Genomic DNA, 21,836 nt, shown 5'->3' with positions numbered 1-21,836 from the left:
CTCGATACTGTAAATACATGCTTATGCATGCCGGCGGTTTTTGCCACGAGCAGTGGCGCCTTGTCGAGATCTGCCCCTCCTTTCTGCCGCTCTGCAACGGTTTGCCGAACGAAGGGTGGCGCGGATCGGAGATCAGAGGAATGTAGGACCTTTCGCTTCTGACTCGCCCTTAAGTACGTACATACACCCACATATGCATTCATTCTGTGAACCGTGACCACTCCAAAGTTGACATGCGGTTTCATCTGATTAAGGAAAAGGGATCAAGGAACTGATAGGACAACAACCTCCGCCGACCGTTTCCCAGCCGTCGACCTCCCAGCTTCCAACTCCCAAGCTTCTTTGCCAGCGGACTCCCTGTCTTGGCAAGATGCGCGGCCGCACACCGTCCAGTCTAAGCGAACATGGCGTATGCTTGCAATTCCCATCCTTCCTCCGGGGAAGTTGGGGGACATGCAGTAGCGTGCGAGTAGCGTGCAGGTAGCGCGAGGAGCATGAGTTGTCGTGGCGTCGTCTGCCATCTGCCAAGTCTGCGGTTGCGCTAGCGGGGCGTTGCTCGACGTCTGGCCAATTCCATGTCTCAGAAATATTAAGCAGACGCAGCTTCCAGAGGCAAAGACTGGCCAATGGCCCGGGATCCCTTCTTGAGATGGATCTGGTAACTTTTCAGCAAAGCATGGATTATCGAAACCCCAAGAGATTGGCGAGCGGGGAGGTTGTATCAGCAACTGCATTAGCCCCTCTCCTCTTCCCCTCTATCAACCTCACTAACATCATCTGCATCGAATCAGTTCCGATGTCCTTGGGAGGAAGGGAGATGCGTGGCGACACAGAATAAACGAAAGGGACCGACGCGCGAACTCGTACTTACACTACAACCTTGCCGGATCAGATGGGGCGGAGGGTTTCCATGTGCCTTTTGATGATGCACCGTGGCCGCTGTCTGCTAGCCCACCTAGCCAGTCTTCGCGTCTTGTGGCTGGCCACCCCTAGGCTAGGCTGTTGGCTCATCCCATGGCTCTTGGTATAACAAGGGAGGTAACCCGGGAAAGGTTGGGCGGAGTTATGCTATTTCCACGTTGAAAGGGATGTACCTAACTCCGTATTGTTCTGGTTTTCTCCCCATCGCATTCCCATGCCTACTTTGCGTCAGAGCTTGGGGTCAGCTCCAACCCCTGGCCCTTTCCTGTGGTAGACCCGAAATCCAGACCCCTCTCACCTTTAACGGCTCCTCGTCAACTCTCTTCTGCCATCCACTCGTCTAGCCTGCATGCCACCCACCTGCATCTGTCGTGTACCTTAGCCCGCAGAAAAAAGCGGGAACCGGTGAAACGGCAACACGCAAGTAAGTGGATGCCAATAATATCTCTCTGCAGCGGGTCGTGTGCTCTGTTGGTTATTATGTGTGGTTCGTCCAAGAACACTCCGCACTCGTCGAGTCGTCGTACTCGCACGAGATCTGTGATCTGCTTGTTGCATAAAACGCTTTCAGCCGGTCCATCGAGCCTTTGCCTGCTGGCGTCATGATCATCGAATTCCCGCCATAGCTAGCCGACTCCTAGTCTGAGATCGGCGAACTGCGTATTCGGTGGATGTCTGCGTGTTTAGAAGTCCACTTGGGTAATGCGGTGGTGTAGTGACCTCCTCCGCTCCCAATCTTTTTATGACGACATATGGTACTAGGTGATGATCTCGTCTATTGTACGCCGCTACCTGGATATCCTCAAGTCATCCGAAGGCTGACAATACGGAAACCCAAGAGGTAAGAGGACATGCATAAACTTGAGGAACAAGCGTAGTTCGCGTCCACCCACGCCCATAGAGCTGTAGTATTACGGATTGAGAGGAGATATTAATTCTCACTGTATTACATTACTGCTAGATGCGTGTACAAGAGAGAAGTTATCCTTACAAACCAAACCTGACAATCTGCACACAAATGACCTCTCGAGGCCGGGATCTAGTCCCAACAGAGTCCAACAGATGCCCCCGAGCTTGTCCCGACACTATATGTGACCATGATGTAGCACCGTCCCCTCGGAGAAATCCAGATGCCGAATCCCGAACTGTTGACGTAACAGCACTCTATCCATGCTGACATGTAACCGACGCCGCGAGGCGTGATGCAGTGTATGATGCGATAAACCTAATCCGAACCAGTAAGGAGATGAAGTAAATCGAAGGGACGTGTTATCGAAAAGGCGTTGCGAAGAAGGCGGCGGCTCTGTCAGGCGGACTGAGAACCTCAATCTTTCGGCGGTCCCCGGGTCCTGCGGGTGGTTCGACCCCGGGTTCACCAGCTGCCTCAGGCCCCGTTCCGTGAACGCTCGCTCCCACTGGTCGAGTGTGGGTTGCGCGCCGTTCGAAAGCCAACCGTATGGCTGGGTGTTTGGCGCAGTCTGCGCCGGGGGCGGTGCCGTGCCGTTCCCCCCACCGGCTCCGGCCGGCCCCGCGTCCGGGGGGTCATCGGGAGGCCGTGCCTCCAAAGGCCGGAGTCCCCTCGCCTCACGGGCGGCAAGGACGTCATTCATTACCCCCCACATGTCGTCCAATATCCCAAGGTCCGAAAAGTGCCGACTCTCCCTCATGGTCTTAGCCCACAACCCCTGCGACCACGACCCGACCGGCACGTTATGGAACCCCTGATCAAGAGCCAGCCACAGCATCACCCCATCCACCAGATGCGCCAGCGACGCCCGTAGCGGCAGTAGCCACACCCCTCCATCCCCCTGTTCGTAGCATATGTTCAGCGCGAGCGCCAGCGGCTCGTACAAGCCCGACATGTCCAACTCCTCCAAGGTGTAGCGCTGGTTGTTACGGAAGAACAAGACCAGCTGCAAAGCGATCTCATGCAGCGCCGACAGCGCGTCTAGCATCATGCGTTCGAACCCGATCGAGGCGCCCGCGATGTAGGCGAACGTGGCCTCGCGAATGGCGTAGCCGACCAAAGCGTATCGGAGGAGCATTTGCTCTTTGAGCCAGTCTGGGAAAGGGGGAGGGGGTTAGTTATTCTTGTGTTGGAGTTTGGGTTGTTTGGATGGTTTTGTTTCTTGGTGCGGGGGGGGGGGGGGGGGGGGTTGGAGACAGGGGGTTACGTGGAAAGGAAACAAAAGGGTTGAGAAAACTTACCATCGTGATACATGTACTGCAACGCGGTGACAAGCTGCAGGGGATCCTGCTCGCTGCAATCGAATATAACGAATATGCCATTCTAATCTTGTCAGCTGTTGTGGTTGACGAAGAAACGGGGCGGATTATTGGCATTTGGGTGCGTTGACTTACCGGATTCCTGCGTGGCAATCGGTGTCTGAAGAAGGTCGAGTTTGCGCAGAGAATCTCGCGTTGGAGCATCCAGCTCTGGCCTCGGCAATCGACTCGTACATTCCATCCCCGTGGTGTTCCCCAGAGCCTGTTCGGCTGTTAGCAAGCGTGTTGGTGTCTACACGCGTGCATGCCACTTACGATATCTGCCCCCGGTTATGGGAAGCAATCACCAGACGTGTCCATTCCCTCTGGGCGTTGTGCTGGGAATTGTCGACGGCAAAATAAATATCGCTATCTACTTCATCATCTTCGGAGTGTTGATTTTCGTTGCTGGCAGTGTTGTTGACAGCGCGGCTAATAGCCACATCGACGTTCTCGCCATTAGGGAGCGTGTCGTGCGCTTGTAGGATTCCGGCGATTCGCGCATCGACATCGTCTCTAGCTTGGGACATTTTTGAATCCGCAGAAGCTTGATGTAGAATTTGAAGGAGTGTGAGTAATGGCGTGGAGAACGGTGTCGTCGAAGGTAAGAGTGAAGAAGGAAGTGTAGAGGAAACATCTCCTGCTGAGAAGTGGTGGAATGGCTGCCCATACAGCAATTCTAGGAGGTTCTGTGACTCGACCCCCCGTGACCAGCCCCCCTTTTGTCTGTGCAAAAACGTGACCAGGTTGTCGCCGTCGCCTAGGCCAACATGCAGAAGCTTCGGGCTCGGAGACGGGTCCGGCTCCGACTTGGAAACTCCGGTGTGGGCCGGGGAACCAACGGCCGCTTGGACCCCCCCCCGGGCCTCTGCATTCTTGGTTTGGTTGGTTTGGAGCGTCGCCGGTGATGGTTTGCCCTTCACGGCCTCGGCATATGAGAATGATGGCTTGGTGGATTTCTTTGCGGTCCGAGCCCTGGGTGAGGATTTATGAGGCGAACCCCCCGCTGCCTGTCCGGCCTGGGACGCCCTCTGATGAGCGCCTGTGGGGCTTGGCTTGTGGCCTTTCTTTTGGGTTGATCTTGTGCCCTTCTTGGGGGATATCTTCTTAGCTGTATTCTGCTCTGTGCTCGCCCCATCTGTCGGAACAACTGCACGTTTCCGCGCAGCCACAGTTGCAATCTCCTCGGTAGATTTGGACTCATGGCCAAACCTCTTGTGACCACGCACAACATCGGCGTATGATGTTATGCGTTTTTCCCCCGAATCCCCTGTTGGGCCCATGATGCAACAAAATTGTTGGCCACAACCCTTCCGCACAGAGTGCTAAATGCCTGACGCCCTTCTTGTTGTAAACTTGAGTGTAGTCGGTCCGCAATGTGTTGCTTGTGTTGTGGCTCACCCAATTGGGTTAAAGTTCAGAAGGGATTTATTTTTTTCTCACACCGAACTGTTGGAGGCAGAGCTCATTGTTGCATGGGTGAACTCAACGTCATCGTTGTTTTGCTCTGTTGGTCGTCGTGTTGTATTGTGTCTTTGGATGTTTTGGTCTGCGATGTTGGTAAATTTTGTGGTCGGTACTCTGCGGCTGCACAAAATGCAATTGACTCGTTTGGCTCGTCAAGTTCAAGTCGTCGGATCTTTACAGAAGTCAGTTGCTGCCTGATAATTAGAACAGTGAGAATTCAGCAAAGAGACCTAGGTACCTGCCGTAGGCGACCCTTTCAGGCCACAACGGACACTGGGGCATGGCACTGACGAAAAGAGGAAGAATATAACGATGGCATGCTAGGTAAATTTTGTCAGAATTCATTTCCACGCCTAGAGTAAAACTACCTACGCTGTGTGCTGGGAGTCCCGCTTACGCGACCTCCACGCTCTGAATCTGACCATCCTATCTGTGAATCCAAAAGCCATAGCGACCACCAGGGGTATATGGCTGTGACATCCCGGGTGTGGGTTGGTTCTCTCCAGTTTAGTCGTGGAATGCGTATAACGGTCTTAAGAAGTTGACGAAAGCGAGTTACGCGCGCTCAAACTCCGGATCGAGTACTTGAGGATGGTATAGCACCGGAGAATCCGGACGAGCTCGTTCATTCCCATTGCGATCAGGCCGGTTTCGAAGCTCGGAACTCTTGTTACAAACGGTCGAAACATCCAGAACCTCGTCGCCACCTCCGAGCCAACCCTCCTCGTCACACGCAGTGGATAGTACCAGCACAAGGCCAGCAGGATGCGCCCACCAGCTCTCGCCAAGATATCTGCCAAAGTTCTTGGCCGAATGGGGTATCGATTATATGCCATCCACATCTTCGGAGAAGGTAGTTTGCCCCCAGTTCGATCATCCCTGTGTAGAGCCGGAACATGGCGGATGAGGCTTCGAGCGCGCGTCGTTCGTGGTTATTGGGTCGGGGAAGAGGAGAACCTCCTCTGGTAAATTGGCCAGGTCCCTAGTGGTGCTATTATGATGCGTGTATATCGAAGTTAAGAGACTAAGCTCGGATTAGGTTACGCGAGATTACTTAGGTGTTGTGGTGGGAACGCCGGATCGTCAGAGGAAACGCGGGATAAGACGTGGCAGTTCGTAACTTCCTTCCACCGGAGGTGGGCAGGGCGCCGGGCAACAATAGCGGGAGTAAGAGCGAGGAGTTGCCACTGCATGCAGGTGCGATGTCCACTATTAAGGTTGACTATGATTTGATCATGAAGATCTTCACGATGTTAGCCAATCTCCCTCCGTACCGAGAACCCGGAATTCTCACCTGATTGAGCGCTGCGCTGTCTGCAAATGCCATCTTCTTTTGGGCGATGAACCTGGATCTTGCCAGGTACCTGCTCGAGCCCGTGGGGACGGGGGTCGAGTAGCCGCTGCCAGTCGGCGTGGAAGAATTTCTGTCTGCGGGTGTGGGCGCTGAAGACGACTCCAAAGTGGCGTCCTTTTTCTTTCGCTTCTTCTCTTGAGATATACTGTCGCCTGTCTCGGCTCCCGATTCTGCGGCTGCTTTCTCAATCCGACGCTTCTCCTTCTTTTCTTTTTTATCTCTCCTCTCTTTCTTATCCTTCTTGTCCTTTTTGTCATTCTTCGTGTTCCCAGCATCGGAAGCACCGCTGGTCTCATCCAGAGACTCGGCAGTCTTCGGCGTCACAGCCGGTTCCTCGCAGTCTTCCGACTCGGTCTTCCTCCTCTTCGATTTCTTGTCCTTTTCCTTTTGCCCACCTTCGCCGCCCACATCGGCCTCGGACCCCGCTTTCCTCTTCTTAGACTTCTTTTCCTTCTTGCCCAACTTGCCGTCTTCTTTATCGGACCTTCGGTCGGCCTTGCGCTTTTTGGATTCCACCGCGGCAGGCTCTGGCGCCTCGCTCGCTTCTGCAGAATCAGGAACCTCTTCTGCCTCCTCGTCGGGCGTTTGCTTAACCTGGTCGCCAACCAACCACCCGCCTTTAACGAACCGCATCATCCCGAACTTCTTCTGCATGTACAGACTGAGTTTCACATCGTTCCGGACCTTCTGTTCTGCCTCCAGCGCCTCGTCGCTCTTGCCATTCAGACGACCAAGAAGGTGCTGGAACGCATCGAGGCCGGTGCATTCGTCGCCATTATTCCGCTTGGCGCCGAGGCCAAGAGTGTCGTCTTTGAGGGTGACCCTGATGTGCGTCGTGTTGGCTTCGGTGTGCCATTCCGCATGCGCGGCGTCCTTCGCCCCAAGATACTCGCCTGGCTGCCACCCCTGGGCCCTCAGGATTTTCTGGCCAAATGTGTCGGTATTGCGCGACCATTTGGTATTGTTCGGGTCATTGCCGAGTTTCCGCTTGCTGTTAGGTTCGTTAGTTAACCACCTCGGGTTGAAGGTTCAAGCAATTTCCTCACTTCTTGGCACCAGCGAGACCCATTGTGATTACAAGGTGCTCAGCGTTGTAGAGCCACAATCTTCAGGTAAACTGGTGACAACGCTGTGTTTTTGGTGGTTACATGGACTTGGGAAATTTTAGCGGGGAACCAGTCTCAGCCAGCCAGCGGAAAAAGACTCTGCCCGCACACACCGCCTTCCGGGCTATGGCTGGGCCAATTGACAGGGGTCATGCTACGAAGCCAGGGGTCAAACGACATCCTGTGGGACAGTTACCCCACAACGAGTTGCGTTCCAATGTCCATCACCAACAACAGTTTGTGAGTAGTGGCGGAATATTGAATGCAACTAGGCGCAAACTACATCCCTCCTTAAAACCACCCATCAACACGCGGATTGAAATGGCACCTGCAGCAAACACGGCGAGACAGAGACGAATTTCCGGGTCCGCAAGAGCTCCGGTGGACTCTGACTCGGACGCCGAATATCAAGCCTACAATGGTCGGCTAAAGGAAGCGAGCGCAGCTCGAACCCGCCTGCGTAAGGTATGGACCTTATAACCACCTAGTTTCTTGAACCTCTCCCAGCTTACCGCATTCACCGATGGCATAGGCCAAGCAAACCCGCGACAAAAACCGCACCGCCCTCGCCACAGGCTACGAATCCTCCCTCAAGCAGATCGAGACGCGCATCCAAAAGTCCGTCGCCAAACACAACGACCTGCGGTATGCGACCCCCCGCCCCCCCCTCACCCGCCCAAAACCACACTCCCTCCCATCCCCCCTCCCCTTCTACACCCTCTTCCCAACCCCAATCAACCATCCCCTCTACCTACCTACCCCACCCCACCGAGGCACCCAACCAACTAACCCCCCGCAAAAAAAAAAACAGCTCCGCAATCCACCTCTCCCACCTCAAGCGCCTCAAACAGGCCATGGACCGCCGCGACGAAAAGGCAACCCAGATCGCCCGCCGCCTGGCTGAGCACCAGCGCCGCATGCTGAATCTGGCTATCCAGCTACAGGCGCTGTATGAGGGGCGCAGGGAGGATGTTGCGGCGTTGGGGAAGGAGGTGGGTGCTGGACGGGAGGGGCGTGAGGGGCGTGAGGGGGGAGACAAAGTGGGGGGTTTGCTTGGGTTTGGGCCGGGTTGGAAGGAGAAGGTTGGTGCGAGGGTTGAGGGTGGTCGTGGACGTCCTGGTGGACGGGTGGTTTGAGGTGGTTCCATAGTTGGGGGTTGCGGGCTTGGACTTTTGCTGGAGTTTGGGTTGCTTGTTTGTTGCTGTTTGTTGCTGGTTGGAGGATATACCCATTTGCTTGAGTGTTGGGGCGTTGCTGATGTTGTTCTTGGGGCATGGGATGGGAGCCTGCCGTCGTGCTGGAATCGTGCCGGAGGTGCCGGTCTAAGAGTGGAATCATGAATTTGATTTAACGCCGGGTCTATCCATGCGTGTATGATACATGCTATCGTCGCATTTCATCCTTTTCTCCCATACCTTAGACCTTGAACCCGAACCCAGCCATGCAGCTCCGGTACTGGGATATTGTTGACTGGCAGTCCTTCTGGGGGTCGGCGGCGTTGGAAAAGAGCATGCACTCGTCACGCTTGGACTTTTCATCCTTGCACACGCAGCAGGGCTACCGGTTCGTCTGGTTAGCAACTAACTACCTTGTCCGGAGTTTTGGTTTTGTTGGCGCACCTTGGGCTTCGAGGCGGCATCGGTCGCCTGGGTCTTGACAGCGGGAGCAACGCTGGAGCCGATGGACGCTGGGTTGGTCAGCAGGGTGCGCACTGGGAACAGAGGACGGATACTCACGCATCTGAGCAGCCTGGCTTGCCATGGTGAAAAGAATGACTGTGCTGGTTCCTGAAAACTGCACTGAATCTAGTGAGGTGTTTTGTCGATAATGAGACTGTCTTGCTGCAAGGTGTTGATTTGTCAATTGCTTCCAGAACCTTTTCCCGCTGTGACAAGGGTCGGGGATGCGCCAAGCTGTGATGGCGTCAGTGGCCCACATGTCACCTGATACCCCTGAGTGTAACCATTTAGGAAACAAACAAAACACGGACGACGGGGCAACTGAAATTATGTGTTTGTACATGTACCAAGGGAAGCGCATTTCACTACAAACAATCGTATCTTCTTACAGCACATTTTGTAGTTCTATGAAAGTCCCTCGGAAAACCCTAGCAGAGGTATTCCCACGGTATGGAACTACTTCCGAGTCCCCTGATTTCCTTAAACCCAGTCCCCTACATTCGGCGCACCGAGCAACCACCCTTTCCCTCCCTCCCTCCATCCTTGCCACACCCCCGCCCCCCTTCCCCAAACTTTCCGACTCACCCTCACCCTTGCCACACTACCCAAACCCAATCAAATCCCCCATCAACACCACGCGATACTTCTCCACCCCCTCCCTCAACCTCACCAACACCCCCGCCGCCAGCACCTTCACCCTCTCCTCCTCGCCCCCCTCATCCCCCCCTCTCAACCCCCCAAACACCCCCGCCACCCACTCCTGCGCCTCGACCACCTCCCTACCCAGCTCCACACAAACATCCCGCATGCGATCCGCATTGACATCCAGCAGCGCCACGAACGCAAACAGCACCGCCTGCGTGACGGCCAGGTCGCCGACCGCCTGCGCCCGCACGCTGGTGCTCAGCAGCAGCCGCCACAGCTCGGCCGTCAGCTGCGGGAGGGCGAGCGTGCTGGGCCCGGCGGCGTGGAGGATTAGGGCGAGGGTTTTGAGGTAGAGGGCGAGGAGGTAGGGGTGGAAGAGGATGGCGCGGCTGTTGCTGCCGCCGCCGCCGCGGGTTGTGGAGGAGGAGGCGTGCAGGGCGGCTTGGAAGCGCGCGGCTAGTGGGGCGAAGAAGGAGGTGCCGAGGAGGTGGGCGGTGGTGTTGGGGATGGCGTGGACGCGGGGTTTGGCGGGGTGGGTGGATTTGTATTTGATTCGGGGGTTTGTTGGGGAGAGAGGTTGGTTGTCTGTTTCGTTCTGAGAGTTTTGGTCGTTGTTAAGGCGGGAGGTGAAGGTGGAGAGCTTGAGGACGTCTGGGCCGGTGGCTGCGTCGGCGGCTGTTGCTGCCATCGGGGCGAGGAAGGTAGAGGTAAGTGTGCTCGCGATGTTGTCGAGGGCATTAGGTGGGAGAGGTTTGAGGGCAGAGCGCTCGCTTTGGGTCGGGTTGTTGCCGAGGTACAGCTGCCCGACTCGCTCTGGCAGCATCTTGGAGGGGAACGCCGCCGCCGCCGCGTAGTCGGACGTTTCATAACCAGCCAACTCGCGAGCGCTTAAACCGAGAATAATGAGAACCGACGCTCGCTGAGAGACTGAGTAGTCTCCATCGAAGAATGTCTTGGCGAACCATTGACCCATCTTCTCTGGTTTGGCGACGATGATGGCCATCATCCCTTGAATCCTCAGCTCGTCAAAATTGTCCATCTCGAACTTGTCGCTCAGACCAACGAGCAACGAAGCGAGCTCCTCGGCGTGTTCTGATACTTCTGTTCCATAATCCGCTTTCCGCCGAATGAGTGTTGGTGCCGTTGCCAAAGCGAGCTTCTGGTGATCGTAGCTCTCCGTATCTCGAAGGTACTTGATCAAGTCCCTGATGTACACTGGAGCTTTTGGCTTATCGCGCCTAACCAGGGTCGCATCCTCGTCTGAATCTTCTGCATCCGAATCTGGCTTTGCGTAAGGTACGATGTCGTCTTCTTCTGGGCCATCCTCGTCGCTGAGTTCCTCGATGATGAAGCCAGTCTGTGGCGGCCGAGTCGCCGGTTTCATGGCCGGTTTTTGAGGCGCCTTACGTTTCTTTTGCGGGATATCAGCTTGGGTTTTGAATAAAGGATCAAGAGCCCCAATCTCATCCGTGACGTTTGTTAACCCCTTATACCAGCTGCCTTCCTCGTTGTCGGTTTCCTCCATTTTGAAGTTGAGTCGTTTCTCTCCCTTGTCGACAAGAGCAGAAAGCGCTTCGCCCACCACCATGCCTAGAAAGCGGGCTCTTTCATGAGGTGCCGCTAGTCTATTCGAGACGGCAGTAAGCCAGGTGCTGGACCTCAATAGTAACGCTAGCTTTATGGGCACCTTCCTATGCACACACCCAGCGGCCAACAGCAGTACCTGGGCGTGAGCTGTTACCTCAGTCAGCTAGTAGTCCCAATAAGTCAAGCTTAGTACTGACCTTCTTGCTGTAACATGGGAGAATGTTTGATGTAGAGTTGGTCGCCAAATTGGCCGAGACTCTTTTCAAGAACGGTTGCGAGGTCGTCCAATTCTCGAGAGATTACTGCCATAACTGCCCGCCGTATACCAACGCCTTCCCCAAGACCAGCGCCAGAGGAGCCAATCAACCAGTCCACGAGATGCCGCTTGCCATTGTCTACCGAATCGAGTATTCCGTTGAGGGCACCAGCCACGGCAGAGATAAGGGGCTTCGTTTCTTCGGCCTCATAGCGGCCAAGACGATCCAAGTGCCCAGCAGAGAAGAGCTTCAGAACGGCGTAAAGAACCTTACGTTGCTCTGTTTGCGGCAAGCCGCCTACTAGGAGGCCAAATCTCTTGTGATTGGCCTCTGGCTTCAGAACAAGCTCGGATACGAGTAGTTTGATCAGTCCGTCTGTCCATGTTAGCTTGGCCTGTGACTCCAGTCTTGCGAAAAGCGAAGGAAGAAAAAACATACCAAAGTGCCCAAGGCGAAGAGCTTTGGCAAACAAATCAGGACCAAGTTTGGTTTCGCTGGGTGTCAGGTCTGACAACGCCAGTGCCACAATATTTCGACCAAGCCATTGCGTGTAATGCAACGAGTCGGCAGGCCAGATGTTGTCTACATTCTTAGCAGCAGAACTACCCTTGAGAATGTCCTCTGCCTCCGCTGCCAGTGAGATAATCCGAGAAGCGCCAAAAGTCGCAGCAATTTCCTGCACTCTCGGCCTCACTCTCGCTGCAGGTTCGTGACTAGATGTTGCAAGGCGGTATGCCTCGAGAAGCCAGCCATTGCCCTCGAGGACACGGCACAACATATCCAGCAGGATGCCGAGATTCAGAGGTATGTCGGGCCGCTTGATATCTGTAGATGCTTCAGACTTGGTTTCCTGAATGAGGGCCCTGAGACGAACAAGGATGGCGTTCACTCCTGTGATGCTCGAGAGACAGTACAAGAGCAGCCTCAACCCCGAATTCTTGGCCTGGTGAACATCCTCAACGAGCAGAGTCCAGTAGTTTGGCACGATCTCTGCGACTAGGACTTGGATAAGCTGGGCACTGAGAGGACTTGGCAGCTTGACAGTCGGGAGGTTATGTGTCTCGTGGCGAGAAAGAAAGGCCAAGACCGAGGTCAACGAGTCGTAGTCAGGCTCGTGCTTGAGTATCTCAAGAGCGTCTTCTGGTGTGGTGGGCGCTGTGTGATGTTGTGACCTGGATGCTGTTGGCTCTGGGTTCTTGGACGCAGTCTGGACACTCGACAATCGTAAGAAATCGGGTTCCGCTTCGTCTTTGGTCATGCGGCTTATGCCCATCGGCTTCAGGAACTCGTCCATCTTTGTGGCTCCCTAGCGGTGGTAAATTTGATGTGTCGATGAAGGCGATGGTGGGGGTGTGATAGCGTCTTTAGACTTTGGTCGATTCATGAGAGTGGCACCTTCTGTAGATGTTCTAGTTATTCGTCTTTTCGAGATTCAAATGCTTGACAAGCTACTGACAGGCCTCAATCATTTTTCCTCAACAACCTGGGACAATATGTAATTTGGATTTATTTTTTTTGTACATGCGGTACAGCCCGAGTCCCAGAGGAACGAACAGTGGGTGGGCTGTTAGTCGATGTGAATACAAAGAGGTGCTTGGGCAGAGCGTCCCCTGCAAGCTACACAGTAAACTCTCGATACATGAATACGATACAGCTACATACGCTCATACGGTACAGTACGATACGTTTCTACCGAAGATAAGAGCGGGGAACTGGACCGCGATAAGCCGCAGCCTGGGCTTATCACCAACAGCTCCCCGTTGCCCTCCTTTGGGCTTACATTCGGCTTTAAAAGAGAATAGGCTTGCGACGATAAATCCGCCAAAAAACCGCCAGCTCGATTGAACCTGGGTAACACACCTCGACATGGCCTCCGCCCAAGTGTATCCGGCCTCCGAACCGGCGAGATGGATCTACCTCGACAGGATCCGGACCCGACCCGGACCGTTTACAAACCCCGATATCTACAGCGGCGAGCAGGTGGCAGCGGCTATGGAGACGATGAAGATATTGGTTATTGGCGCTGGAGGACTGGGCTGTGAGCTCTTGAAGAACCTCGCGCTGTCTGGGTTCAAGGACATCCATGTCATCGACATGGACACGATCGACATCTCGAACTTGAACAGGCAATTCCTCTTCCGCCAGGCAGATGTCGGCAAGTCCAAGGCCGAAGTGGCTGCTCGGTTTGTCGAGAAGCGGGTAAAGGGGGTCAAGATTACACCACACAACTGCAGGATCCAGGACTTCGACGAGGACTTCTACATGCAATTCCAGCTTGTCGTGTGTGGGCTGGACAGCATCGAGGCGCGCCGGTGGATCAACGCGACGCTGATCAACATGGTGGACGAGGAGGTCGAAGACAGCTACAAGCCCCTCATTGATGGCGGCACGGAGGGCTTCAAGGGCCAAGCCCGCGTCATCTTCCCAACCGTCACCTCCTGCATCGAATGCCAGCTGGATATGCACGCCCCGCGCGCGGCTGTCCCGCTCTGCACCCTCGCCAGCATCCCCCGCCAGCCAGAACACTGCGTCGAGTGGGCGCACGTCATCGCCTGGGACCAAGAGAAGCCCTTCCCCGAGCTCGACAAGGACGACCCGGAGCACATCACCTGGCTGTACCAAAAAGCGCTCGCCCGCGCGCAGGAGTTCAACATCTCCGGGGTGACCTACTCCCTAACACAAGGCGTAGTCAAGAACATCATCCCCGCGATCGCGGCGACCAACAGCGTGATCGCAGCGGCCTGCTGCAACGAGGCGCTCAAGATCGCGTCCAACTGCGCGCCCTTCCTGGGCCTGCCCGAGGAGAACTACATGATGTACTCGGGCAACGACAGCGTCTACACGTACACGTTCAAGCACGAGAAGAAGGACGACTGCCCCGTGTGCGGCCAGCTGGCCCGCGACCTGGCCGTCGACCCCGCCTGGACCCTGCGCGAGCTGGTCGAGTCGTTTGCGGCGCGGCCCGAGGCCCAGCTCAAGAAGCCGAGCCTGCGCGCCGAGGGAAAGACCCTGTACATGCAGTCGCCGCCGAGCCTGGAGGCGCAGACGCGGCCGAATCTGGACAAGACGTTGACGGAGCTGGGGTTGGAGGCGGGGCAGGAGATCGGCGTGACGGATCCGGCGTTTGCGACGGTGCTTTTCAAGTTCAAGCTCAAGTTCAAGCAATGATGGTGTACTCGGAGCAAGGTGTTTTTTTGTCTTTTTTTTAGAGTGGGCATGCATCTAGGTGAGGCGTCAGGGGGGAGGGGATCCGGATACGGAGGACGAGGTGAAATGACTGGCAGGATACTACTGCGCGACGATAACGAACGAGCAAAGTCCTTGCTTGATGGCCTTGCGCCAGGCATAAACAAAAAGAACATACAGACGGCATTTAGACAGATGGCGCTGATATCAAATCCAAATGGAAACTCCTATTTTCCACCCTAATGGTTTTGTCTACGTAAAAAGGCAGAGAAACACCGGTGGCCGATCCCCCCCTTTTGCCAACCACCTTGACGCCGTACCCATGTTTACAGATGCATAGAGAAAGGGGTGTATACCCACAAATACAAGTCCGCCACACACTTTCTTTATCTCACCATGTTTTGGACTTGTTTCTCCAGATCCTGCGCCCGCTTCTTCAGATGCGCGACCGACTCCAAGAAGATGGCATCGCTCTCCCACTGCCCAGTGCTTTCGACCAGGTAGATGAAGTGGTCCCTCCTCCGGCCGAGCTTGACCTTGCCCTTGAACTCCTCGTGCCGGAGGCACTCCCTACTGACGGTATCCCGCATCGGGTCCGCCACCACCGCCTTGTCCTCGCCTTCGTGGCCCTCGTACCCGCTCCCCTTCTTCGCCGCCTCCTTCTTCGTCACCTTCTCCAGCTTAATCACACCCGGGGGGAAACATCGCATGAACTTCTCGGCGTCCCGTCCGAGGATCGGTCGTTCGATCGTGATGACGGGCATCAGCCTGTACGAGGCGGTCGCGACGGGCGAGAACTTGGAGTGGTCTGACCCAACACCCTTGTGCATATGCATCGAGAGCGAGATCTCCTGTCCGGGGCGCAGCTTGGCGATGAGGATGTCGGGGTTGACGGGCGCGATGGCGTCAGCGCCTGAGAAGTACTTGTCTTGGCGGCCAACGGGGCAGAACTCGATGTCGCGCGCGTATACGTGAGCGTTCTTGTACAGCTTGGTGGGGTCTGTTTCTCCCGCCGCGGCTTTCTCGTTGTGCTCGCATTGGATTTCGAGGCGGAGCGAGACGGTGTTGTTGTCGTAGTAGCTATTGTTGATCTCGGACTCGTCTGTCGGTTTGCGCCACCATTTCAGAAAGTTGTGCAGTCCCTCATGACCGCCTTTGAAGGGAATCAACCCAAGCCGGTGAGAAAGAACTTCGTCCTGGATGACGGAGGTGTTGTTGTTGATGAAGACGGTCTCGATCGCGAGAGTCGGGATGTCGGCGATCATGATTCGTCGGAAGGCATTAGCGATAGAGGCGTCGATGCCAATGAGAGAGAAAGAGGCCTCATAGGGGTCATTTTGGTGAAATTCGACGCTGAAACCTCGCCGGAAGGACTCAATGTCCCAGCTGTGGTCCTCGCCGGGATAGGTCAACGGGTAATCCGACGACGATACATGGGTGATGGTCTCATCCTTGATGCCGACGATCTAGATTCAAAGCCTTGTTAGGCTTGTTCATTCTTTGTATTAGGACATGCGAGGGCGTACCTTTCGCTCCTCGAGCACTTCTTTTGTTGGCGGTTTGTGAGGCATTGTAGGTGATCTAATTTGTTGGCGGGGTTGTCACTTCGTTGACGGCGCAAGCCTGGAAATTCTTCGACCAGAGCTGCTTGGATGCAAACCGGCAGAACTTTTTGCTTATCGCGGGCCCACCTCGCCCGCCTAACCGTTGTAGGGGCGGCAGTGGGTCTGAGCTGGACCATCGTTACGGATGCGGGCCAATTGACAGCATGGTCTTGACTTAAACCAACTGAGCCCGGAAAATTCGGTGAAATATCACTATTTTTGCTTTGCTTTAGACGCCCAAGTTGCCGGGATTTGTCGTCGGAGAGGCTCTGGAAACTGTCGTGAGCTTCGCTGTTGCGGGCCAATGAGAAGGGGCATAATTGCATATTTGGAGCACGGCATTCGGATAAAACCCATGCCGCCATCACCCAATGAAGAGTGGACCTGGAGCTGGAAGTGGGTTGAGCAATTGGAGCTTGGCGAGGGCCACTGCTTGAGATCAGTGACGACCGCCGTAAAACGTCCATGCTCCCCACCAGCGACATCCGCAAGCTCACAGCCAGCCATTGACGCCGGAGAAGAGGCCGCAACCCGGGAGAGCGCAACCGGCAATCTCCTTCTTCTCGACACTCTCTCCACTCCATCCTCCACACAACAGCCATGTCGGCGACGCTGTACCGGCTCGCCGGCCGCAGCGCCAAGCGACTGTGCATTCGGTCCCGGGCGGCGCCATCAACAGCATTCGCCAGCTCCATTTCACACCCCGCCCGCGCCTTCTCCGTCTCAGCCCTCCGTCGCTATGCCGAGCCCCAGGAGCATCAGGGCACCCGTCTGGTTCCGACGGGCCCTGACTTCACCACTCCCGCCGACCCCTATGACCTCGAGGGCCAGCTTTCCAGTGGCGGCACCAGTACCACGGTAAAATCCCGCGACGAATCGGTCGAGGACCGCAAGGTCCGCCACTACACGGTCAACTTCGGTCCCCAGCATCCGGCTGCTCACGGCGTGTTGCGCCTGATTTTGGAACTGAACGGCGAGGAGATCATCCGCTCGGACCCCCACGTCGGCTTGTTGCACCGCGGCACAGAGAAGCTGTGCGAGTACAAGACGTACCTGCAGGCGCTCCCTTACTTTGACCGTCTCGACTACGTCTCCATGATGACCAACGAGCAATGTTTCTCGCTGGCCGTCGAGAAGCTGCTCAACATCGAGATTCCCGACCGCGCCAAGTTCATCCGGACCCTGTTCGGCGAGCTCACCCGCGTGCTGAACCATCTCATGGCCGTCCTCACCCACGCCATGGATGTTGGTGCGCTGACGCCGTTCTTGTGGGGTTTCGAGGAGAGAGAGAAACTGATGGTTAGTACAGCACATGGCATCACAAGAGGAGGCGGGGAGGGGCAAGGGGGGCGAGGAAGGGTTTCTTCGAATGGCTGAGATTGAGAGAAAGCAGAACTGGTAAAGCTAATATACATTGCCCAGGAATTCTATGAGCGCGTGTCGGGCGCCCGTCTCCACGCCGCCTACGTCCGCCCCGGCGGCGTCCACCAAGATATCCCCGTCGGCCTGCTCGACGACATCTACCAATGGGCGACGCAGTTTGGCGACCGCATTGACGAGACGGAGGAGATGCTGACGGACAACCGTATCTGGATCAACCGTCTGCAGGGCGTTGGCGTCGTGAGCGCCGCTGATGCGCTCAACCTGTCCTTCACGGGCGTCATGCTGCGCGGGTCCGGTGTCCCATGGGACATCCGCAAGACCCAGCCGTACGACGCCTACGACCAGGTCGAGTTCGACGTCCCCGTCGGCACCAACGGCGACTGCTACGACCGCTACCTGTGCCGCATGGAGGAGTTCCGCCAGTCGCTGCGCATCATCATCCAGTGCCTCAACAAGATGCCCGCCGGCCCCGTCCGCGTCGAGGACTACAAGATCTCGCCCCCGCCCCGCTCCGCCATGAAGGAGAACATGGAGGCCCTCATCCACCACTTCCTGCTCTACACCAAGGGCTATGCCGTCCCGCCGGGCGACACCTACTCGGCCATCGAGGCGCCGAAGGGCGAGATGGGCGTGTACGTCGTCAGTGACGGCTCCGAGCGCCCGTACCGCGTGTCCATCCGCGCTCCGGGCTTTGCCCATCTCAGCGGGTTTGACCACGTTTCGCGGGGGCATCTGCTGGCCGACGCCGTGGCCGTCATTGGTACCATGGATTTGGTGTTTGGTAAGTTTTGTTTTTTGTTGTGTGTGAAAATCGAATGTCATGCTAACGGCGTCATAGGCGAGGTCGATCGGTAAACTTGGGGAAACCAAAATCAAAGACTGGAAAATCATCGCGGATGGGAAAATCAATTTGATGAGAAAAACATTGCGGTGCGATTCTGGCGCGGTGTGGTTGTTCCCCCGGGCATAGATAGATAGAGAAGTGAACCAGCCCTTCTTCGAACGGGCCAGGGTTAAGCCAGCTTGGGGGTGGGTTGAAGTTGGGTGGTGGTGAAATAGAACGAAACGCTCGTTCTGGTCGTCGGCGTCGTTTCGTTTGTATCTGCTGTATCATAAGCCGAGGGCGGGGATTGTTCGGGGCCGGTCTGTTGAGAGTGGGATGCTCCAGACCAGATTTCCATTTCCCCGTGTCCTGGTAACGACGTAAATATCCTACACTGTTTCACAGCTGCTGCGTGTGTGTTTTGATTAGTATGTTGATACCGATGGAGCCAAGGGGTCCAGCTCGGAAGACCTTACCCTCGATTGATCAAGTGGCCGCAGAGTGGCGGCGCGTGGGAAGCGGCGGCGGCGTCATGAACCTGACACTCTCATCGTCGTCAGTCTCCTTGCCCTCACTCCGTCCTGCACCCCGTCTCTGTCTCTGCCTCGCCCTTCCCATAATCCCCACTCTCACAAGCCCCTGTCGTCTGTCCTCGCCCTGAACCTCAACCTCCTTCCCCTTACCACCCTCAACAACCCCAACCTTTCCATCCCCACCACCACTACCCCCATCCGTATCCATATCCGTATCCGTATCCGTAACCAAACCCCCCGCCGCCGCCGCCGCCGTCGCCCCAACACTCGCGCTCCGCCGCAGCGGACAGTCCAGCCAGTCCGGCATGTGCGACGTGCCCTCGGGCCCGGCACCGATGGGCAGACCGCAGACGGGGCGAAGATGCTCGGGGCGGGTGGCGTTGGCGCCGTGCTGATGATGCTGGTGCTGCTGCTGGTGGTGGTGCTGTTGCTGTTGCTGGTGCGAGTAAGAGTCGACGCCCTTCCATCCGCCTCTGCCTCTATCCTCTTCCGCCTCCAACTCTTGGATCTGTCCCTGCCCCGGCCTGGGCGCTTCCAGCGCCGCGAGCTGCCGCTCGCCGCGGGACCGGGGGTTGGGGTAGCCTCTGCCGTAGCCGTGGCTGTTGCCGTGGCCATAACTTTGCCCTTGTCCATAACCCTGCCCATACCCATAGACCTGATTGGGATGGTGATGCGAATGGGGATGAGTGTACCCACCTTGCCCACCCTGGCCACCCTGGGCTCCAGCGCCAGCATCACTCCTGGTATGCACCAGGCCCGGCGTACGGTACGGTCCAGGACCCTGTGTCACCCATGGCATGCCCGGCGTGGCCTGGGGCGCGGCAGCCCACGGGAAGGCGCCCTCGGGGATGGCGTCGCTGTACGTTGTGGCTGTGGCGTAGGCCGGGTGGGCAGGCACAAAATACTGCGGGTGCTGTTGTTGGTGGTGTGGGTATTCGGGGTAGAGGTAGCCGCCGCCCGTTGGCATGGGTATGGCTAGTGCGGTTGTAGCTGCCTGGGGCAGGGGTTGGTTGGTCGGAGGGGAAGAGACGATGAGTTGGCCGTGGGTTGGGGGCGAGGCTGAGGCCCGTCGAGTGGGCTGGGACTGGGGACGCGATGGGGTGTTTTTCTCACGGCGGTTGTCGGGGCGGCGGTTGAAGTGGCGGGGGTTGTTGTTGTTGCTATTGTTGTTATTGTTCCCCTGACCTTGACCCCTGACTTTGGCTGTTTGATTTTCTGCGGCGGCCGGAGGAGGGAGGCGCGGCACCTTGACCTTGGGCGGTTTCTCTTCGTCTCCAACTTCAAAGTCCCCAAATGTCTCCTTGATCTCGGCGATCCGCTTTATGGTCTCCTCGGCTTGGCCTTCGATGCCACGGGCGTCCTCGTTCTTCTCTCCTTCAATCTCCCGCCGACGCCACTGGGACAGGTTGTCTCGGTCGTGAGCTGTCAGCTCGGCATCGCTGACCCGCGGCTTGTAAGGCGTGAAGGTCGCCGCGCATGTACACTTTCCGGATTTGTGAAGGGCAGCGTGGTCGGACTTCCACTCGGCCGCGTAGAGTCCAGGGAGTCGAACAGCAACGCGATGCTCGCCTGTCGAGGTAACCCCCTCTGCGAAGAGGGCTGGAATTTGGCCGGCCGCAGTAGAAGAGGCTGTGTCCACGAGGCCGCCTTGCTCAGTTTGTCCCTGGCTTTCCTTGGAGCTTGCGGTCGTAGCAATGAGGTTCGGCGTAGCGTCGCTATCGTTTGCAGGGGTAATATGGTACGCTGAGCCAGTTGTTGAACTTGAAGCCGGGCTTTCAGCAACTGATGTGTGGCCGATGACGCGAGGGGTGGTTAGGAGGCCTGGGAAGATGACCTCACAGCCACAGGCGCCACGCTCATGAAGCCAGCGATGCTCCCACTCTCTGATCAAGACCCAGCGAGAATGTAGCTGCCGCTCGCAGGGCGTACACATGGTCTCCGCATAATGCGGCTTGTGAGGTGGGAGGCCGCAGATTGGAAAGTTGTGGCCGGCCGTCGTCATGGGGCAAGGTCGCACCACGCCCAGAGAGCGATGGCCGCACTGGTAGGCGATGAACTCTTCGTAGCACATCCTGGCTGATAGCTGGATGGTAGTTGGCTGGTAGTTGGCTGGTAGTTGGCTGGTAGTTGGCTGGTAGTTGGCAAAGTGATGTGAGTTAGTGCTCGTTAAGTTCGGACCCTGGTGGTGTCAAAGTTAGAAAGAGGAAGATGGGTGGTGAAAGCAGAAAGCGGAACAAGTCTTGAAGTAGGGAGTTTGAATAACCAAAGGGGGGTGCTCCCAGGCAGCAAGGTGCTCTATTCGTAGCTCGCCGGTTACTATTGTGACGATCTCGGCGTGGCATAAACCGACCACAATAGCGACAGGTTGGGATGCAACTAAGGGGTATGTGCACAAAACAACGAGAAATCCCCCGCTTATAAGTCGGGCCCAGCACACACAGCATCCGGGAGCTGACAAGATTCAAGATGGAGGGATCCAGAACGTGAAAAATAGAAATAGGGGCCAGGGAAGCGGAAACCAAGTCCAAGTATAACATGTTTGCGTCTCTGTCACACCAAAGAACGTACCTGCCTCTAAGCACCGCCAGAGCCACGCACCCAGGGTTATGCCCACCTCCGCAGCGGCAAGCTTGTTTGGTTGAGCTCGTGGATGACCCGAGCCGCCGGGAGACCGGTCTGCTTGACCGGGCTGTCTTACTCTCTGATACCACTGGTTGGTCACGCACCAGGGTGGTGAGACCTCACCAGTTGGAGGTGGATTAGAGAGATTAGCTGTGAAGGTTAGCCCAAGTGAGTGGTTAAGTTGCGGTCCAACTGTGAAATGTTGCTAACTGTGAAATTTTGCGAAGGTAGGAGGTGGAAAGAAATATAAAAGCGGATAGGAGAAAGAGGGAAGTTAAGAGAGCAAAGAAGCCTGCTGGAAGGCACTGGCATGAGCACTAGCACAACAGAAACATTTCAAAGCTTAGCAGCTGGTTTCCCCAGCTGACCTTAATTACACGGCCAGCACTCTCGGGATTAATCGA

The 21,836-nt window shown here is 56.3% G+C and overlaps 9 protein-coding genes across 9 annotated transcripts; 3 read left to right on the top strand and 6 right to left on the bottom strand.

Moving 5' to 3' along the window:
• Positions 1-1,856: 1,856 nt before the first annotated feature.
• On the bottom strand, positions 1,857-4,960 carry F5144DRAFT_40502 (uncharacterized protein). Its single transcript, XM_066784880.1, has 4 exons — positions 3,463-4,960; positions 3,283-3,409; positions 3,130-3,211; positions 1,857-2,983 (listed from the first exon to the last, which is right to left on the bottom strand). The coding sequence occupies exons 1-4, from the start codon at positions 4,467-4,469 to the stop codon at positions 2,007-2,009; spliced, it is 2,193 nt and encodes a 730-aa protein (XP_066648599.1). The 5' UTR covers positions 4,470-4,960; the 3' UTR covers positions 1,857-2,006.
• A 725-nt stretch (positions 4,961-5,685) lies between these two features.
• F5144DRAFT_40482 (protein PXR1) lies at positions 5,686-7,158 on the bottom strand. The gene is made up of 3 exons (XM_066784878.1): positions 7,054-7,158; positions 5,948-6,998; positions 5,686-5,896 (listed from the first exon to the last, which is right to left on the bottom strand). Exons 1-3 carry the CDS (start codon positions 7,074-7,076, stop codon positions 5,876-5,878), a joined length of 1,095 nt encoding a protein of 364 aa, XP_066648598.1. The 5' UTR covers positions 7,077-7,158; the 3' UTR covers positions 5,686-5,875.
• Positions 7,159-7,286: 128 nt separating this feature from the next.
• F5144DRAFT_625364 (uncharacterized protein) lies at positions 7,287-8,440 on the top strand. The gene is made up of 3 exons (XM_066792221.1): positions 7,287-7,578; positions 7,646-7,758; positions 7,925-8,440. Exons 1-3 carry the CDS (start codon positions 7,435-7,437, stop codon positions 8,247-8,249), a joined length of 582 nt encoding a protein of 193 aa, XP_066648597.1. The 5' UTR covers positions 7,287-7,434; the 3' UTR covers positions 8,250-8,440.
• Positions 8,441-8,972, bottom strand: F5144DRAFT_555853 (cytochrome C oxidase copper chaperone-domain-containing protein). Its single transcript, XM_066787937.1, has 3 exons — positions 8,850-8,972; positions 8,733-8,800; positions 8,441-8,670 (listed from the first exon to the last, which is right to left on the bottom strand). The coding sequence occupies exons 1-3, from the start codon at positions 8,872-8,874 to the stop codon at positions 8,530-8,532; spliced, it is 234 nt and encodes a 77-aa protein (XP_066648596.1). The 5' UTR covers positions 8,875-8,972; the 3' UTR covers positions 8,441-8,529.
• A 135-nt stretch (positions 8,973-9,107) lies between these two features.
• Positions 9,108-12,906, bottom strand: F5144DRAFT_40431 (telomere length regulation protein-domain-containing protein). Its single transcript, XM_066784873.1, has 3 exons — positions 11,720-12,906; positions 11,222-11,656; positions 9,108-11,171 (listed from the first exon to the last, which is right to left on the bottom strand). Exons 1-3 carry the CDS (start codon positions 12,573-12,575, stop codon positions 9,394-9,396), a joined length of 3,069 nt encoding a protein of 1,022 aa, XP_066648595.1. The 5' UTR covers positions 12,576-12,906; the 3' UTR covers positions 9,108-9,393.
• A 119-nt stretch (positions 12,907-13,025) lies between these two features.
• F5144DRAFT_555838 (uncharacterized protein) lies at positions 13,026-14,690 on the top strand. Its single transcript, XM_066787936.1, has one exon. It carries the CDS (start codon positions 13,148-13,150, stop codon positions 14,447-14,449), a length of 1,302 nt encoding a protein of 433 aa, XP_066648594.1. The 5' UTR covers positions 13,026-13,147; the 3' UTR covers positions 14,450-14,690.
• Positions 14,691-16,358, bottom strand: F5144DRAFT_555836 (DNA-directed RNA polymerase). Its single transcript, XM_066787935.1, has 2 exons — positions 15,994-16,358; positions 14,691-15,933 (listed from the first exon to the last, which is right to left on the bottom strand). Exons 1-2 carry the CDS (start codon positions 16,036-16,038, stop codon positions 14,854-14,856), a joined length of 1,125 nt encoding a protein of 374 aa, XP_066648593.1. The 5' UTR covers positions 16,039-16,358; the 3' UTR covers positions 14,691-14,853.
• A 313-nt stretch (positions 16,359-16,671) lies between these two features.
• On the top strand, positions 16,672-18,309 carry F5144DRAFT_479981 (NADH-ubiquinone oxidoreductase 49 kDa subunit mitochondrial precursor; the record flags this gene model as incomplete). Its single annotated transcript, XM_066785202.1, has 2 exons — positions 16,672-17,370; positions 17,494-18,309. The coding sequence occupies 2 exons, from the start codon at positions 16,672-16,674 to the stop codon at positions 18,307-18,309; spliced, it is 1,515 nt and encodes a 504-aa protein (XP_066648592.1).
• Positions 18,310-18,763: 454 nt separating this feature from the next.
• F5144DRAFT_479425 (uncharacterized protein) lies at positions 18,764-20,881 on the bottom strand (the record flags this gene model as incomplete). The annotated part of the gene is made up of 1 exon (XM_066785164.1): positions 18,764-20,881. The coding sequence occupies one exon, from the start codon at positions 20,879-20,881 to the stop codon at positions 18,764-18,766; it is 2,118 nt and encodes a 705-aa protein (XP_066648591.1).
• Between the last annotated feature and the right edge of the window lie 955 nt (positions 20,882-21,836).

The sequence above is a fragment of the Chaetomium tenue genome, assembly GCF_020726465.1.
Source record: "Chaetomium tenue strain MPI-SDFR-AT-0079 chromosome Unknown F5144scaffold_1, whole genome shotgun sequence".
Taxonomy (NCBI): domain Eukaryota; kingdom Fungi; phylum Ascomycota; class Sordariomycetes; order Sordariales; family Chaetomiaceae; genus Chaetomium; species Chaetomium tenue.
The sequence above is the reverse complement of the archived record's forward strand: the minus strand, read 5'-3'. Positions and strand labels throughout refer to the sequence as shown.